Here is a 19,884-nt window from a genome sequence, read left to right on the forward strand (position 1 = left end):
TACAATTGCAAGAGTCAAAAGTACATGACAAGCAATTACCACATGAAGGTCATCTCATAGAGCATACTTAAAGTATTTCAGAACAACGTATTTCTAACAGACAGTTAAGTAACATAGTTCAGTGTATTTAAACAATTCTAAGATTTGCTCTAATGATCTATCGTATCTGTCCAGAGGATGTTAGAACTCCAGTGTAATATGTCTCTCAGAAGATTTGTAAACATTGCTCTACCTTAAATAGCTATCCATGAAAGGAATGAGGCAACACACAAGTCTCTGGGCAAGGTTAAACCGGTTCCAAGATGTCTTTTTCTACACATCAACATTTCAATCTTACAGCGATATCCTCATGAGGAAGTGCCCTTGTGGTGTTGGGTCTGGGTGGGGCCAGAGACCAGGACCACAGTCCACAGTGCTGGCAGGAGGATGACACATCTGGGCTGACTTACTGAGCTGACCTCCTCCTGCCTTCCCTCCCCTGGTCACCAAGTCCCTTGTGTGCCTTTCCCCTATCTTGCCCCCTCACCCAAAAGCTGAGACCTACCCAGTTTTCCTGTCCTAGCTATGCCACTGCTACTCCCAGATTGCAGAAGCTTCTGAGCAACACCTGCCCCTCTGCCAAGACCAACAGGAAGGTTCCCTTCAGCACTTAGGCTATATCTACACTAGACATAGAAGTTGACCACAGACACATAATTTTAGCTAATCCAATTACATAGCTAAAACCGATTTATTTGTGGTCAACTTCCATGTCTGTCTACACATGGGAAGGTCAATGGGAGCACTGCTCCCTTTGAACCTTCTTTGCCTCTCAGGAGGAGCACAGGGGTCAACTTTGAACCTGAGAGCATCATTTCATGCATGCAAGAAATCAAATCCCAGATTGACCCTCAGAGGGTCAATCTTCTGCAGGTAGCATAGATGAAGCCTTAGGCAGCCACAGCTTTGTTTTTAAAGTTTGCTACTCAAGTTTCTGTAATCTAGCACCTGAGTTCAGAACTAATAACCAACTCATAACTAACAAAGCTCTGTTGGAATGTTGCTCAGAAAAGCTGAGGAAGCAAACAGCTATTTGGAACAGTTATTCTAGATGTAGGACAGACAGATTGTAGCAGAGTTTAATGCAGTCAAAAATCCCCGGTGAGATTATCTGGAAAGACATGGATGGAACTAATAGTTCTTCTAGCACTGACTACATAAAGTTTAGGAAAAGCCCTGAAGGCACCAGTGTAGTCCAAGCAGATTGCCAGAGCAAATACCGTATGTATGAAGAATTTGCTCAGCTTACATGAATAAGGTTTGGGAAAGAACACCAAGCAATGAAATGTCTGGTTGAGAAAGCAAGCTGACTCTACTTTAGACAGTGTGGCCTAAGGGAGATATGACTCTTATTGAAGACTATGGAAGAAAGGTCAACTAGAACCTTATGTTCTAAGATTCTTCTTGAAGTGGTTGTCACAAAAATCCCTCATCACCCTTAGATGATAAATATAATTAAGTTGTAGCCATAAGGCTAATAAAGGGGCCCTCTGTGAGTTTGGAGAAGACTAGACTTAAAACCCATACAGGGAGAGCAACAGAGGACAGTAAACATTAAATCAGACCTTTCAAAAGTAGAGAAACAAGGACATAAAGTAGAAAATTCATCTACTGACAGATGTTGTCCAAGAAACCCATATGAACTCACGGAACTAACTGAAATGCCTAACTATGTTATAGTACAGCATGTACAATCTCCACATGATGGTCAAGAATTGCTAGGATTGCAACTATATTGCATATCTCTTCTACTTTACTGTGTGCATGGTGCTACAGAACTCCTTTCTCCTGCTTACCAAGATGTTCCAAACTTCTTGGAAGCACCATTTTTCACAAATATTCAACTTGAGATCATCCATGTCATGAAGCGGAGAGGCTCCAGTTTGGGATTCAGACTTCTGTTTATTTGGACACAGAAGATCTTTGGCTAGCAATAAAGGTATGGGCAACCATCGGGAAAGCTGATGAAGGTCCATGAAACAGCATTATGTTGTCCACACCAGTGCACTAATGAATAAACATTATTTTCCCCCATTTCTGCTTCTCAAGCTCCCTCACAATGGCCGTTTCTACACAGGCCACATCCTTCAGAAGTGGCATGCTAATACAGGGAGCAAATAAGGCACAGCTGCAAATTCCCCACACCTCATTAGCATACCACCACATGATTTGGAGTCTGGAAGACCATCCTTCCAAACTCCAAAACACTGTGTAGAAGCGCAGCCGCCTGGGGGGCTTCCAGAAGGAAGTCCTCCTTCTGGAGGCCCATTCTTCCGCAAAATTTTCGGGAAGAAGGGGCCTCCGGAAGGAGGACTTCCTTCTGGAAGCTCCTCCAGGGCCCCACTTCTACACAGCATTTTCGAGTCCAGAAGAACAGTCTTCCGGACTCCAAATCACATGATGTCATGCTAATGAGGCATGGGGAATTTGCATCCATGCCTCTAACATATTTTGCTCCCTATATTAGCATGCCACTTCCAAAGGAAGTGGCCTGTGTAGAAACGGCCAATGGGAGCTGGAGAAATGAATACAGGACATAAGTGGACTATGCAAGAAGAAAGGCATCTGTGGTGGAACATAGGTTGCAGCCCACCCTGAAATAAAATATGCACTTGTTGACCATAAGCAAGTTTAATACTAGGTACCCATAGTAATGGAAAAAATCTGCAGAACATCCTTCCCCACTGTGCACTCCTGGTGGTCTGTGAAAACCCTTCCGAGTATCCACTGCTGTATTTCTCACTCCTGAAAGGTGAAAGATTTTCTGAAAACTTTCTGACACATGCATAAATTACACAGGATGACAGCATCCTGACACAACTGAGGTGATCTCACACTTCTTTTGTGCAGGTAAAGCAGGACTTTGTCTGAAAGAATTTGTAACATCTGATTCTTGACATTGGACATAAATCTCTCACATGCCACACTAAGTGATCTTAGTGACAATGCATTTACATGTAGTGAACTCCCACAGGTGACCAAAGGCAAAGGTGTGTGTGCACAGAGAGTAGCGTGTTACAGAAGTGTATTACACAACTTAAAATACAAGCTTCCTAATTAACAGTGAAACAACCTTAACCAGGACAACGTTAAGTCATGAGTCAGTGTACATTTAAAATATACTGACTTCTTAAACATATGTTAAAACAGGATGTTTTGTCTCCCATGGAGTCATGTTAAACATGCTGTCATCACACCTTTAAATCCTAGTCTAGACAAGGCCAATGAGGGGATCAGATAAAGCAGTATTATGTGACGTATATAAATGGAGGAGGAGGATAGAAAAATTCAGTCAAGCATGAGTTCACTCTACAGGAGGGAGTTTTATAGTTCAATATGTCAGACGTATGTCTTATGTCTGTGGCATTCAGGAACTGTGAACTGTATAGTAGAACCCCGTGATATGTGCATTTGAGAGAGAGTGTGAGTGAGTGAGTGAGTATGTGTATCTTGGGTTAACGTGACTCTACGTGGTGGGCAGTTGGTATCTGGCTCCAGGCTGTCTACCATGCGCAGGAGCCAGGAAAATGACCAGCACAGCAGCGCTGGTCAGTTCCTGGCTCCCGCGCATGGTGGGCAGCCCAGACCCAGGCGACAGCTCCCCACCACTCTCAGAAGCACGAAAACTGACCAGTGCTCCTGTACTGGTCAGTTTCCTGGCTCCTTTCAGGAGCAGCAGTGAGAGCCTGACTCTTGGCTGCTGCCCCAACTGGAGCGGGGAAACCACTCCTATCAGAGGCAGAGAGAGTCAGGCTGCCCAGCACTGGGCTGCCCACCACTGACAAAAGCTGGGAAACTGACCAGTGGAGCAGCGCTGGTCAGTTTCCCCTCTCCTGTGAGTGGTGGGCAGCCCAGTGCTAGGCTTTCAGCTGCCCACCATGCTCAGGAAACAGGTAACTGACCAGTGGTGCTGTGCTGGTCAGTCTCCTAGCTCCCCTGAGTTACATGAAATTTGCCTCATGTGGGGTTGTGCAAGAACACAATCTCTTCATAAGTTGTGGGTTTACTGTATTAACAACTGCAAGAACAGTTAACGTATTTCAGAAGGATACAAAAAAGTTATTCAGATAATCTCACCTTTCAACCCATTAACATCCATCTATTTTTGTCACATGAAGATGTTTTAATCAGTAATTTTATCCATTCATTTGGTTGCACAGAAATATTTAAAGATCAAACAATCCTGTAATCCTTTTATCTCTTCCTCCACTGTTCATTCACCCCTAAAAAATTATGGGGCTTCTTACAATTATGAAAAAAAAAAAAGCAGCAGCTCTACAAAATGAATTTTTTGCAGTAGAAAAATGCAGGCTTTATCCAAGAGGAGAAATCTTTATGCAGCCTGTCACTGCATTGTCTGCATGGATATATTGTAAATTTCAATGCAAAAATAATAATAAAAAGCTTAAAGAGCAATTAATTTTTTTTTCCAACATCTAAGTTAAACCCAGTCTTTAATTTCAAAAAAATGCAGTGCACATCTAGCCTACTAACTGTTAAAGGAAAACCTACACTTGGAAATACACAGCATGTCTTGAATAGTCTGCACAAAAATATCGTATTCAGGTTAAGATAATGTAACTTTTCCACAGAGAGAACAGTCATTTGCATTTATTTCCTTAATATTAACTTGTTCTTTAGTGCCTAATGCTGAAAAAGTCCACTGCAATTCTCCTTAAATATCAAGATCACACTTATTCATTCTTTCCCAAGAAGAAAACCAATCAGCTATGAATTTGAACTTTTATTTCAGTGACCTATAGGTGGAACTGGAAAAGAAACAGAAGGAATATAGATGGAGCGTACAACCCATATTTGATTTGAATGTAAAATGTCTTTTCTAAAGCACAAAAACAAATAAGTTAGATCTGCGGACAGTGTAATGACATGCTCGTAAAGAATACACTCCTTTCGCTAAGTTTTTGTTCCATAACCTCTCAGGAAATTCTCTCTCTCCTCCTCCTCCTCCTTTTTTTAAAAAAAAGTACTTGGTGAGATCTGGTCCACACATCCTTATGGGTTTAACAGCTAACATGGGCGATGGTCTGGTACACGTTTCCTGAAAGAAAATCACATTATTTAGAATGGTACCTTCCCTCTGAAGTCCAGCAGGCATTTTTAAAGTAACAGTTTGTCCACACTGGCTGTAAATTCAATACTAATTTTTTCCATAAGCATGAAATATCTGAATTGCCTTACTACATGAGCTCCCCAGCCCCTCCAATCCAGTATCTTATCTGGCAGTGCCCAAAACAACATACTTCCCGAGAAGATGCAAACAATCTAATGATACTGGACAGATCATCTTGAATAGTGTACGAGTCTTAAAAGTTAGAAACACAGGTGAGAACCCATAGCATTAATTTCATATCCCCTCTAAAATTTTAAGTTGTATTTTTAATGTAAGTGGGATATCTGTTATGTACACACCATTTTTAACTTTTTAAATCTTCCACCCAATAGCTAATTTAAAATTAAATAAGGCGCACAAGTTCAAATTTTTCCCTCCACTGTGCATTATTCATATTTACCAAAAACATTTATGTTGCACTTTTCACTTAAGTTTGATAATTTCCTTCTCAAGTTTCTCAGAATCCTCTCTGGACTTCATTAACCTAAATAACTGTGTTATTTGCAAATGTTCCCATCTCCCTGTTCACTCCTTTTTCCACATCAACACCACACAGCAGGTCTAGTATAGATTTGTGGCACCCCACTATTAATTTTGCTCAGAACAATCCACTAATACTTTTTAAAATCTGTTTTTATGAAGTTGAAACTGAGGCTGAAATTCACCAATGTGGAATCCATATGAGCAATGACACAAGAAATGTGAGTTACATGTTAAAGACTGGCGCACTGGGAATTAGCTCTGCCTGTCTGCAAAGGTCGGGGGTAGGAAGGGAAGAAGGACAATGATGAGAGGGATGACACCGGGGGAGGTGGAACAGCTCAACAGGCTGCTTCAGCCTAGGCTGGGCTGGAGTGCCCCCTTCACCTCGGATGCACACCAGGACCAGGCTGGCTCCAGCCATGCTGGAGCACCCTCACCCTGTGGCAGTGCTGTGGGCAGGGAAGCTCCCGCTGGGTTGGAGTGGCTCAGGTCCCCAGTGAGCTGCAGGTGGGGGCGCTCCAGACAGGCTGTAGCAGCCCTGATCCCCAGCTGCAGCACCCCCACACCCCACCCCACCTTAACTGGTTAACCAGTTTAACCTACCACTGAACTGGTTAAATCAATTAAATGGGATTTTACATCCCTACCAGGAATAAATTTCATCTACCAATCAGCAACTAAAGTAGACAAAATAATGGTAAATGTACAGAAGCAAGCAGTACTAGATTCCATTTTGGAGACATTTTGGGCATCCAGCCACAATTTTAGCTTTGGGAAATTTAACAATGAAGAGAATCAAACATTCCCTTCCCCATTTTTACCCACAAGCAGGATTTTTCCAAGGATGTCAGTTTGTGATGCAATGTTACATCACAAGTATGGGTATTTAACTAGACAGTGCTTGAACACATACTGATCTAAACATCACAATGACTTTGGAGACTCAATTGCTTCCGCTACTTCAGTCTAAGGGAACAGTAAAATAAGTGTCAAACCAACAATAGCTTTGTTACTAGGAAAAAAAACAACAACAAACTTGGCTTCAGAGTTCAGAATACCTTGGTGCTGCTTTAATAATGTCATCCACCCGAAGTATCATTTCTGCTGCTTCTGCTGCACTCAGCAGGACCTGTCTCTTGACTTGGAAGCTTTCCGTTATTCCCAGGGTTGCCATATCTCCAATGACACCATCCTTCATATCTTTAAGAAGAAAGACATTTTGCCAGAAGGATTTTTTTTAAAGGAAAAAACTTGCTAATAACCAGCACTATGCACAAAGCTATCTAACCCAAGTTTGGATAAAAGCTGTATATCTCAACCGTATATCATTCGTCATACTCTACAGAAATTGTGTATTTTAAAGAAAAGTGTCAGTACTTACCTGTCCCCCTTCACCTGTAAAGCCAGGTGCTCTAATGAGAGTCCAACTATGCAGGGCTAAAAGGCTAATGTACAATATCTCCAGAAGTGATCTAAAATAGATTTCTTACATACAGAAGTATCAGCTCCAAAATTCACCACCTTGGGACACTCCTGGGCTAGAAGAGTGCTAAGTTCTCTTGGGAAGCTGTGACTATCCCCTTACACCAGGATGAAGCTTCCATTAAGGAATGCCCTACAGAGCTGCAATATGATGGTGTTAAAGTCATGATATTTTTAAAACAACAAGAAGTCCTGTGGCACCTTATGGACTAATGGAAATTTTGGAGCATAAGCCTTTGGGGGCAAAGACCTGCTTGGTCAGATATTTTAAGTCCATATAAGATGTACTGAGGGTTTGTGCACATAAATAGCACAAGCAGCGGTGTAAGACTACCTCATATTAGATGGGCACATGCTAACTGTTCATGGGAGCCTGCACTCTAAAAGTTCTACAGGGCACTTTGATGTACCCATTTCAAGATGGGCATCCACACTGAACCAGTCATCCCAAACTCAAGTCAATAAAAAAAATCTACATCACATCAACAAGTTCTGTTTCTATGCACGTGCATGAATTTGCTATTCAAACACAAGTAATAGGGACATTAATACGTTTAATTTTCAGGATACATTTACTAACTTTTTGCACTATTAACTGAGAACCTGAAACTCCCATTTATGTATTATAGACTAGGTGTAGTCTTCTACGTATCTAAGTAAGTAATACTAAGATCTTTACTACAACCACTCTGACTACAACCATGTCGAAGTGGAGCTTTTCAACCTTACAACATTCGCTCTGTTTCAAATTCATCATCTATTTATTGTCACTGCCTAATACTGCAAGTCACTCTTGAGTAAATCCCAGCACTGACACTCCTCACGTGATGTTTGTGCTTCAACCAGGAATGTAAGAAAAAAGCTTACAGACATACAGCCACCTCTATTCCAAATGGTCAAGAGGAACCATGAACTTGTCTCAGATCATATCAACCACAAAGGACTGGGGCAACTACATTTTAAGACAGCACAGGAGAAAGCTAGCACTGTCATTAATTATATGAAACCATGATTCACATCCATCCATGAGGACATTTACAGATCGAAATAGGCGTGACTACTTTTCATGCAAGGGTGTTAAGATCATACTTTATATCCTAATTGTTTTTGTGAGGCAATAAACTCCCACTTTAACTTGGTCACAAAACAGTAAGTCACAACAATGCAAAGGTATATATTCCATATCATAAAAAGGACAAGAAATTCAATACAATGCACATGCTATCAATTTTCTCACCAAGTCCGCAAGTAGTCTTCCCTTCACTGTGAGCAGCTCTGAGCTGAGACACCAGATCTGCACTGTCATAGCCAGCATTATCAGCTATAATTGTTGGAATCTAAAAGAATAAATATGCACAACAGACAAAAGGAAGTTTAATTTTCCAAGCAAATCAAAACACACAATCACACTGCAATAACCCTACACAAATTTAAGATTGCTTATTCACTGTTCAGTTACAAACACAGCTGTGAAAGACAGTCCAAAAATATAAGCAGAAGCTCTTCAGCTGGGTTAATGATCTTCATTAATTTATAGATATGCAAAGTCATACTATATGAACACTTGAAAAAAAATAGTTGACATTAAAATGGTTTGTAGTGATTTCCTGTGATTGGAAAATAATTCTATACAATGAGAATACACACAAATTTGCAGGCCAAAAGGAGGTATCTAGATTGAAAACACAGAAAAGATCCACACCTGCAATCTTACTCTGAAACAGATATTAAACAACTCTTTTAAAAAAATCTTATTAATTTATATTAAAGGTCTATATTTCAGACTCTGCTTTGAAGCCTATGAGGGTTCCATGAGAGTCCCAAGCCTGGATAAAAGAGGAAAGTTGGTTAGATGAATGTCAATGTGCAGAGCGTAAAACAACAAATACAAATGAAATCTGATGCCAATACAACTAACTGATAAAAATGCTGGCTTGGACGTCACCTGTTAAGCAAGGTCTGTGATGCCAATCAAGCGATCGGGGTTGGACTGATAAGTTGGCTACCCGAAGAAAATTACAACTAACGTGTATACTATCAATAGGAATGTGGAACATCAGAAGTTGTGGGCAACTGGAAGGCTAGAGCTGCTTCAAAAGGAGATGGAGAGATACCGATGTGATATACTTGGACTGGTGGAGATGTGTTGGATGGCATCGGGAAAGATGTGTGGTTGTGAAGTCATTTGGCCAGCGGACATAAGGAAGGAGTCATTCTTTCTTTGCAAAAAAGAGCTAGAGGAGCACAGTTAGGATACAAACCGGTGAGCGCAAGAATGATGGTGGCAAGATTTGAAGTGAAACCATTCAACATCTCGGTCCTTCAGGTATGTGCACGTATGTTGGACAGTTTGGAGAAAGAGCTTAAGCTATTCTATAAAAATTTGACAAAGACACTGGGGGAGATACAGATGAGAGATGTGTTGATTGTCGGAGGATATTGGAATGACAAGGTTGGAACAGATAACGAAGGTTGGGAGAGAGTCATGGGAAAGTTTGGATACGGAGAAAGAAAGGAATGGGGGGGAAAACTACTAGAGTTTGCTACGGAGCAATGAGATGGTGATCTGCAATATGAGATTCCAACAAAAGGACTGTATGAAGTGGACGTGGCAATCGAACGACAGGAAGTCCACGAACATGACAGGTATGATTTTGATAAGATGGGCAACATCAGTGCCAAATTTTCCAAGAAGCAGACTCTGCACACAGTCTAGTAATTGCGAACTTCAAGATTAAACTCAAGAGTAAATTATAAGATGCAGCTCAAGAAACGAAGAGATGTGGCAAGGCTAGGTGAGGAAGAAATAGGGAATACATACAGAGCAGTGCTCAAGAACATCATCAGGAACGCGGGCACAGAAAAAGACCAACAGAGCTGAAGGGATAGCCCCAGTGACAGAAGAGGCAATTGAGCAGACAGTTCCAGAAGGACAGAAGATCAATAACAAGTGGAGTATGTGTGAGATGCTGATGTTGGTCTAAGAGACGAAAGCGTTGAAGATCAGTAGGGATGTTTTCGAGAGCGCAGAAGAGCAATGTAGAGTGAAATGCAACAAGGTAAGGAAAGCAGCCAGAATGGATATGGCAAAATGGTTAGAGGAGCAGCATGAGAAATACTACAACAAGCGTAAGACCAGGGAGGTGTATAAGATGATCAGAAATATAAACAGGAAGTGGCAGCCAAAGCAGATGGCGATCAAAGACAAGAACGACGAGGTGCTCATGAATAAGAAGAAGGTTGTGCAGCAATGGACGAGATATTGCACTGATCTGTACAAAGCACAGTTGGACCTGAGTGTCTCAGAGACTGACTGAAGAAATGAAACAGATATCACTGCCGAGCATCAAGAGGCAGACTGATATTTTGAGGGAGGAAATACAAAGAGCAATGAAATGAGTAAAAGAACATCAAGAGCCCTGGAAATGATAACACCACAGGGGAGATGATCAAATACAGTGGAGAAAGCACGATTCAGGCAATACAGCGACTATGTAACATAGCATGGAAAGACGGGAAGACACCTAAGGAATGGACAAGATCCATGCTAGTGACAATACACAAGAAAAGAAGTGCAAGAACTATAGAATGATTACGATTACCCTAACAAGTCATCTAGGCAAGGTGCAGATGATGATACTGACAGAGAGAGGACTGAGATTGCAGGCAGAACAACATCTAGCAGATGAGCAAGCCAGATTCACAAAAGATAGAAGTACCATACAACAGATATTGGCACTAAGATTGATAGCTGAGAAAGCTCAATGAAAGAACATCTACAACTGCTTCACTGATTTTCAGGAGGCATTTGGATGTATAGATCAGAAAGGGACTAGGGTGACGGAGTCATATGGAGTAGATAGCAGACTAATACAGTTGTTGAAGGATAACAACAACGCGAAGGGAGTGGTGAGAACATGCAGAGCTTTGGGAAGTTGGTTTGCAACGCGTAGAGGTATAAGACAAGGGGATCCAATACCGCTGACTATTTCTATCACATACCTAGGAAGAATGATGGACAAGGTCAAGGAAGAGGTAGAAGCGATACTTATGCACAGGATGAGAACTTGAGGTTCATGGATGATATAGTTATCAAGGAAGACGAAGAAGCTAGCAAGATCAGTGCAGGTACTAAGTGAAGAAGGAAAGCAGCAGCTAAAAGACAATGGTATTTGGAGTCAAGGAAATAGGAAGGAAGATCAGTGTAGATGGGATCAAACTAGAGGACAGAGAGAAGAACATGTTGCTCCCCAGACACATGACATGATCTAGACTGTAAGAAGGATGTAATGACAAGAACAGGGAAAGAAAAAATGAGTTTGAAGGTGATGGATAAAGAACTGGAAAAGCAAAGCGATTAGCTTAGGAACGAAGCTAAGCATCTTGGAAACGTGTATTCAGGAGCACGTTGTAGAGATGTGAGACATGGGTGATACCAAAGGTTGGATGAGAAAAATATTGGCATTCCACAGGAGTTGTTACAGAAAGATCCTGGGACTAGGATGGATGCACAAGGTCACCAATACGGAATTATATTGGAAGATACAGCGGAAAGAGAACTTACTGCAGAAGATTATACATCGAAGCTTCAGCTATTCAGGCAAATCTGCAAAATGAACGAGCGAAAAACTAAGACCCTGGTGTTCAGCATAATGAACAGCTTGAATAAGAAAGGCAGACTCCACAGAGAATGGGTAGGTATAGGAGATTGGGGCGAAGCTAGTCTACAGAAACTAACCCACTCTGCACTGAAAAGCGAAAGATGGAAAAACATAGTGAGGACACCAACAGGTGCTGAGCCAATAGTTGCTGCAGTTGATGATGATGATGATGATATATATTTCAGTAAGAAATAAGCTGGAAAAGACAACCCAAAATACTTACTATGAGGATGTTATTCCCTCAGGCTTGAGACCTTTGTAAATGCTACTAAAGGGAACACTGGCAACCATATTTTAGTAGATTTTTTCCTTCCATTTCATACATAAACACAAGATTTCCTCTTCTCATTAATCACTTCAAACTAGTCTTATGACACGTGTTTTGTTTTTAGAATGCAAACTTGCTGATGAGCACTTATCAATAAAACATTCTTCTACTCAATGCATGGAAGACCAAGTGATGCTACTAGACACTGTGTGTGGTCACTAAGGAGATAGTCTTCGCGAAATCAAACATTACTTGATGTTCTGGAGGGGACAAAAAAAGATGTTTTCCCTAGTGTAAAATGCTGATATTGGAATCAGGCTTCCCTAACTTTGCATTCCAGTATAAGCTAAGTTAGCATTTAAATAGTTGCTTTTTTTTTTTTTTTTGGTGGTGTCTCACTTTTCACAAGTTGAAGCAAACATTTAAGAGTTTATGTACGGAAGCTCAGAAAGAGCTAGAGAATTTTTACTATAAAATCCTTACTGTCATCTCCCTGAACCAACCACCTCAATCAGCAGGAACCACTGAGTCCTGCTTCTTCTACCTGGTTTTTTTTTGCCTTTGGCCTCAGGGTATGGCTATATAGCTAAGGAAAAACAGCTGGCTCCAGTATGCAAGGCATGAGCTGCATACTTGTTTCACTGCTGTATAGATTTTTCCAGGCTCAAGTACCAGAGCCTGGACTCCAACCTGAGCATTTTGGAAGATGAGAGAGAAACAAGAGCATGTGCTGGCCAAAAAGACAGTGCTACCAAAGTTCTCTGATCAGCAGCTCAGGAATGCAGGAGCACCTATAAGGACATTATCTGAAGAGCATTAACTTACCATTCTCAAGGCCTTTGCAAAAGACTCCATTGCAACAGATTCTTTGCCTGGTGTTCTGTTGGCAAGTTCTGTGACAGCATGAGCCATGAGCATCTCTGAGCAACCTGCAGATTAAAAGAAGGGAAGCACCTGACAATCTGCCCTGACTGACAAAAAGAACTCATATGCAGTTCAGAAATGAAAATGTAGAAAATAACAACGTTAATATTAACCTCCACCATAGACAGTTCGACTATCTTTCACCGTTTGGGCAAGAACGCAGAGAGCGTCATGCAAAGATCTTTCAGCTTCATCTATAATCTGTTGGGTTGCTCCACGCAGAACTATGGTACAAGCTTCACCTAAAAAGATGAAAAATAGCAAAACAAAAAGCTCAGAACATATCCAGTTACTACAACGACAACAACTGAAGCACAGAACAGCTTTGATAGAATGAAAAAGTCTCAAAGCATTTGTGCTGGTTTTACTGACAAGTTTATACTACTGGAAAAAATGTAGCATTTGGCATTTCAGAGTACAAATGAAAATTTCTAATGTCTTCAACCATGTCATTTTCATCCATACTCTATTACAGAATATGCTGCATTTCTTCACAAATCAAATGGTTAGTTTATAAGCTACAAACAAATCAGAAATACTGACACGTTCTAGAAGATTCCTGCTAACTGACTGCCATTCCGCACACCGTTTGCCAAAAAGAGGGTAGGAGGATGGGACACAGAAATCTTAGGTCTCAATCTTGCAAATACTTACGAATGTACATAATATAACACAGTAAAACTAACATATAAACATACTTACCTATCTTTGCCCTAGGTGTTGGCCAAGCTTTTAAGATGAAATGAAGAAGAGGTCTCAAACTTAGGGCCTGTGGGCCACCTACAGACCAAGCAATATGGCCTGACAGTCCCTGAGGCCCATGGAGACAAAAAACGTGTCCAGCTCAGTCCCTCAGGCCCTGCCCCTCCCCATCTTTCTTCCTGGCACTGAATCTCTTCTCCTCAAAGCCTACTCCCCTGCTATCATGGTAAGCCCAACGCCATACCCCTTGTGCGAGGGTGTTTGGGAGAAGGGTGAAATGGTGGGAGTGGACACGATGGTGGTAGAAAGGGGCAGGGGCTTGGGGGACCAACATACTTCAGGCTGCAGGGACTCCCAGGCTGGACTGTGAAAATACCTGGGCTATAGAAGGCCCGCCAGCCACGAGTTTGAGACCTCTGATCTGACGTATCTTTTCTCACGACAGTCACTTAATGAACAGTTAGTGATAAATGAATGACATAACAGTTGGTTAGTGGTAAAACACTCACCCATAGCAACACCAGAGAAGTGAATGAGCTTATCTTCTCCGATCATGACCTCTTCAATGAGCTTGCAACTTCCTAGTTTTACCAACTCTGGGTGATCAAAGGTTGAGGCAATTTCACCACCTATGAATACAAGTTCATGTTAAAGTACTTTTTTGGTTACAATGTAGGTCAGCTCTTGGAAGACGTGAAGCTTCCTTAAGTTACAAATATTTATACTACATCACTGTTTCTTAAAACTGAGGACATTAATGAATGTCTCAGCTGATTCCCAGAATCTCCAGGTTTTTGTTGCTGTTCTTTTTTTTTGTTTAAATTAAGGCTTATCATATGATTGTATCCCCTATTGTAAGTAACATACCAAATTGTTAAATAATTGAATCTAATGCAAAGAAGTCTTGAGTTTACAGAGAGCCTGAAACAATACCTACAGGATTTGAAGAGTTCTATCCTTTTCCACGGGTACTGAGCTCTTAGGGATGACAGTTAATGTTGAAAGTTAAAGAATTTCATGGCTCAAATCACATAAGAATGGTGACAAAGTTTCCACCATTTCCCAAAAGATGTGGAAGGCACAGGAGCAGGGAAGATGTATACATTAGAACATGAAGGCCTTCATAACTACAAGGTAGGGTCCCAACTATATATTGCCTGAAGAGTTTGGCCAATTCCACACTACACAGTCATCTTTTGAAACTCCAGACCCATATCACCAAAGTATTAAGAACACCACCTGGAAACAAATAATGCTTGTCCCACCTCTGCAACACATCTTGTGATCCACCAAAAAAGACAATTGTATTACATCTTTCATTAAATTAAATTATTTCATTAGAGACATCTTTTGTATGGAAAACAGATCCCATACCCAAACATTTCACTAATACTGGCTAAAGTGAGAGTAGCCCCTTTTAGACTGTACCACACTATTTTATAGAAGGCTAAGTGAGTGATACAGAGCTAGAGTATGATGTCTACATACAAACATACAATCTTAAAACAATCCAATCTTAAAATTGCATATCTGCTGGGACATTTAGTTACATACTACAGTAAACCCTCAATTTAATAGACTAATGGGAGAGGGGTGTCCGTTAATGCCAAATATTCATTAAATGCATGAGTTTACTCATATTTGCACAGCGCTCCCCCTCCGCCCCCCACTGCCAGGCCTCCCCAGCCACCCCCCACCCCAATATTGTAAAATGGGCAATTCACCGGAGCTGCCGAGATTGAGCTGCAGCCGCTGAAGCCTCCTCACATCCTGGGCCACTGCCATGGCTGGAGGAGCTGCTGCGTCTAGAGCCCCCACTGCAGCTGGAGCTGCCATGTGGGGAGCGTATGCGAGTACCTTCTACCCACATATACACCCCACCCCTGGTGGGAAGAGCATGTGGTGGCTCCTGTAGCTGTGACAGCTCCAGCCGCTGTGTGGCTGCTGCAACTGTGGCAGTGGCTCTAACAGCTGCTCCGGTGGCTCCAGCAACTCCTCCAGGGCCCCAGCTGAGGCAGGTCCTGCAGCTAATCCAGCGAGTCACCAGCATGTGTGTGTTTTCTTAGCAGGGATGGGTTGGGGGAGGGGGGGCACTGATGGTCTGAGCAGACTTCAGGCACAACTGGGGGCACATTGCTCCTGAAGTCCGCTGAATCTAGGTCTGCTAAATCGGGAGTTTACTGTACTGTAAAAGACTACTTACACTTGCCAAAAAACAGACATCGTATCTAGGCAAGGCTTATCTACAGCAGATCTATCCCATTTTTCTGTCCTATTCTGTACTTTGGTTAGGGCTCCTGAATACATACTTTTGAATGTTGCTTTAAGTTATTTATAGGTAACCTTTAAAATATGGTCTGCTCCCTTTCAAACCTGAAAAGGGCAAATAAGTATATTTATTGGCTTAAAATGACACTGCAAGGCTCATGAGCTTGTTCCAAATGACAACGGTAGGTCTACATTTAAAGCAGAGTAGACTGAACATAGTTCAGCTCAGTTTCCATCTCTTCTCTACTGACAATAGTACTAAATGGGATGTAAACAGATAATAGAAAAATTTTAGAGGGTAAATGCCATAAAGAACATAGGAATGACCATACGATATCAGAACAATAGTCCATCTACCTCAGTACCCTGTGTTCTGACAGTGGCCAGGTACCAGATGCTTCAGAGGGAATAACCAAACCATGGCATTTGAGTGATCCATCCTCTGTTGTCCAACCCCAGGTTACTATAAGAGTGGCTACCAACATTGTGCTTGGTATGAGATCTAAGATACAAATTCATCTATGGTAAGTGATTGGTCTCTTGAGACTGGTAACAACTTGAATATTTTGTGATTTCTGGTGCAGGGACATCAGAAGCATGAGGTTTCATATCTGATGAACAGTAACTACTTTTGGGTAGAGTTTTACTTAGGAGAAAAATCCTCAGGGTTGGGGGTTTTTTGAGAGGAGGGGGTTGGGGGTACACTTTTATATTAACTGCTTTTCTTAAAATGACACATTAAAGGAAATTACACCACCTAACATTTACCAGACAATGAACACCAGGACACACACAATGCAACATTGTTCTATACCTGTAACAAGAGCCAGACGTTCTACACCTGCAAAGTCTGCATGTTCAATAGCCATAACACCAGCAGCACCAAACAGTTGCTCAGGGTAGTTATAAATCAGCTGCCTACAATTGAAATGCACACACGGTCATGCTACAGAAAGACTGCATCTTTCAAAATTGTACAGCAACCAAAATAAACCTGCTTCTCAACATGAACAGAAATGGATTCTGAATTGAATTAAGCATGTACACTTATGACTTCAAAAGCACTGAGTATGTGAGGCACTTCCCAAACAGGCAGAAAACGTCCCTACTCCAAGAGGGCACTGCATGAAGAAAGTCAAAGAAGTTCTATGGGTGTAAGTGGAAAGTGGACTGAGTAGGGTAATTTGTTTTTGTAACTGTTGTTCCTTAAAATGAATTATCCGAGTATATTCCACTTTAGAAAGAGGAATGCAACTGCAGGAAATCAAAAACACAAATGAAGTGCTGATTTACATATCTTGTTTCATTTGCATACTCCTTTCGGAAGAGATTCCTTCAATGGAAAAAAGGAGTGTAGGCAGGGCTCTTTTGACAATAAACCCCATCTTCAAAAGAACACTTCTTCCTATTTTGTTTCAGTTTTGTGGGGAATGGGAGGGGCCCAGCCCCAGCCCAGAAACCCACAAGCCCTCCCCTCCTGCAGCCCAGGAATCCAGAAAGTAACAGCCTGATGCTGGGACCTGGACTAGCACATTTCCTCCATGCTGCACCTACTTCCTTCAGGGTCTGCTGGGAACTGCAACTACTAGGAACACTACCATTCCCTTCTCCCTCCCACATGCCTTGTCTTCCATTTGGGAGCTGGGCTCTGCCACATCCACGAACCCCTTGTGGAAGTTAACAGTTCTTCAGCCCATTTATCAGGGTAATACTATGGCTAAGTGACCAGATGTTGTCATCTTCTATGATGACGTCTAACAGATCATTCATAATCACTTGTGAACTGCCTTCTGAGGCAGTAGGTCAGGATATCCCACAAGCCTGGTAAGAAGAGGGTAACCAGAGTGAATAAACCAGACTTTGCAGTGAATAAACCAACTGCTCAGTAGAAAAACTTACTGACAAAAGTGAAATGACTGTGCTCCTTCCTGCTTGTTTATACAAGGCACTGCTATCATTCGGCCATTATATTTAGAATACCAATCCCTCTCAATATGGGAGACCATTTATATGAAAGGAGGATTCTGTCCAGGATGTAGGGACTCTGAAATTGTACAGAATATGCCACCTCAGTGACCTATACTTATGAGGTCCTAGACTCCACAGAAGTAAAGTCTCAAAAAAACAAGTGGAGGAGAAGAAGGAAGCTATGGGACTGGATAAATAAAGATCCTCCATATGTTGTAAACTGCTCTCAGCCAAGATGCCAAATTAACTGCCTTGAGGTAGCCAGAGAGTAGCCAGTGAAGGGCAGGCAGAGGGTCTCCTTTGGTACCTCTGCTTAGACATTTGTGGTCTTGACTGCGCCCTTCATAGTGCAGGCATGTAAACTCCCAGAGATCTTTAAACTGCTTGTCAGTGTGTCAGCTTCATCAATTTTACTATTCAAAAGATCACAGCCTTGAAATAGCAAGTACTCCAAAATGAAAAAATCATATAAATAAATAGATTAAACTCAGTCTATTATTTATTGTAGGCATCCTAAAAAAAGCAAGTTCAAAGGATATATATATATATATATATTTTTTTTTTAAAAGAACAGGGCTCTGCAGACCAACTTGGAAAATAGTTTTATATGTAACAAATGACATGGAACACACTACACAGCGAGAGTTCAAGTACCAGTCACAAGGAGTGTTATGGCTCACACTGAAAAAGATGTCCTCTGAAATCAATGTGCTATGTGCTTAAATAGCTTTCAAGATCCAAGCCAAAGATGATTTCAAAGATGAGGGATAGTTGTAAGCAGATTCTTGTACCCAATCACAAGTTGTTTTACCGTAACATAATGGACACGGGAGAGAGTGGAAAGATTTAAAAGGAATGGGGCGGAACAAGGTCAGAATGGCAGGTAAGAAAATTACTTAGCAGTTGTATTTTGCATGGAGTGGAAAGGGGTGAATAGGAGTGATATTAGACTGAGTGATGGTACAATACATAAGCAGTCTGATGATAAAAGGCTGGATGACTTGTGTGAGAGTAAAAAGTGCTGGGTCTTAAAAAAAAATATGCAAGAAAAAACTTTTCAAAATAGTGAACACGTAGAACATAGCTGACAACCTTATTCCTTCCACAGTAAACACCTACCTGTTAATAAAGCAGTTTATTCCATGCTTAAGAATACGTTCAACCTTCTCTTTCATTTTTTCTTTTTCTGCTTGTTCTATCTCTGCTACCTTTGCTGTTGAATCCACTCTTACACGGGAGCCAAAGACCTAAATTAAAAATAAAGAGGTAAGATTTATTTGAAAGTTAACTAAGTTTATAATGAAGATTTCTACTACTTTAACCTACCTTAATTTTATCTGTATCCATAGCAGTGTTTGCAATAAGTATCTTTGCATTTTCAATTCTTTTTGGCTGGTTGACACCAATCTTTTTGTCTAGCAGAAAACCTATAGTGAATGAGAAAGTACCAAAATCTTAGTAGGCCTTAAAATGGAAAAAGGACTATTATTCTAAAACATGTAAAAAATGAATACAAATTCACCTAACAATACCATAGCAATGATTCCTGAAGCAAATACAGACATATGTATACAACTTGCATATAAGGTTAATTTCAACTCTCAAATATACAGTCGCTGAATAAAAACATACCTTCATCTAAGTAAGAGTCCACCAGACTTCCACCTAGTTTCTTGATAATATGTATAGCTTCCAAATTACCAGATCCTTTCAGTCTAAGGACAGCTTCCACTGCCAACTTAGTAAAGTGATCTTTATGATGAGTAAGTAGTTTTGAAGACAGTGTGGTCCCTGCAATGTTCATCAGGTCTTCACGGAACTTTGTTTCATCATCACTAAAACAAACAAAATGTACACAAGTGGAAAAAAAATAAAACGGACAAGACTGAAAAAGAAATTTAACTGACAACCTCTACACTCAAATTTATGTATATTACTACACATTTTTCCTCAACTGG

At 41.1% G+C, this 19,884-nt stretch overlaps 1 protein-coding gene across 1 annotated transcript in view; it reads right to left on the reverse strand.

Annotated features, from left to right (window-relative positions):
* The window catches only part of CCT2 (chaperonin containing TCP1 subunit 2), a 29,125-nt gene that overhangs the window by 951 nt on the left and 8,290 nt on the right, over nt 1–19,884 (reverse strand). The window contains exons 7-16 of the mRNA XM_075013024.1: nt 19,559–19,761; nt 19,253–19,353; nt 19,046–19,173; nt 16,773–16,876; nt 14,200–14,319; nt 13,102–13,230; nt 12,890–12,993; nt 8,373–8,472; nt 6,712–6,853; nt 2,685–5,098 (exon numbers count right to left, since the gene is read on the reverse strand). Of these exons, the coding sequence (XP_074869125.1) occupies nt 5,068–5,098; nt 6,712–6,853; nt 8,373–8,472; nt 12,890–12,993; nt 13,102–13,230; nt 14,200–14,319; nt 16,773–16,876; nt 19,046–19,173; nt 19,253–19,353; nt 19,559–19,761 (1,162 nt within the window). The 3' untranslated portion in view covers nt 2,685–5,067. The remainder of the gene's footprint in view (nt 1–2,684; nt 5,099–6,711; nt 6,854–8,372; nt 8,473–12,889; nt 12,994–13,101; nt 13,231–14,199; nt 14,320–16,772; nt 16,877–19,045; nt 19,174–19,252; nt 19,354–19,558; nt 19,762–19,884) is intronic.

This window comes from Carettochelys insculpta, chromosome 1, assembly GCF_033958435.1.
Source record: "Carettochelys insculpta isolate YL-2023 chromosome 1, ASM3395843v1, whole genome shotgun sequence".
In the NCBI taxonomy this organism is placed as follows: domain Eukaryota; kingdom Metazoa; phylum Chordata; order Testudines; family Carettochelyidae; genus Carettochelys; species Carettochelys insculpta.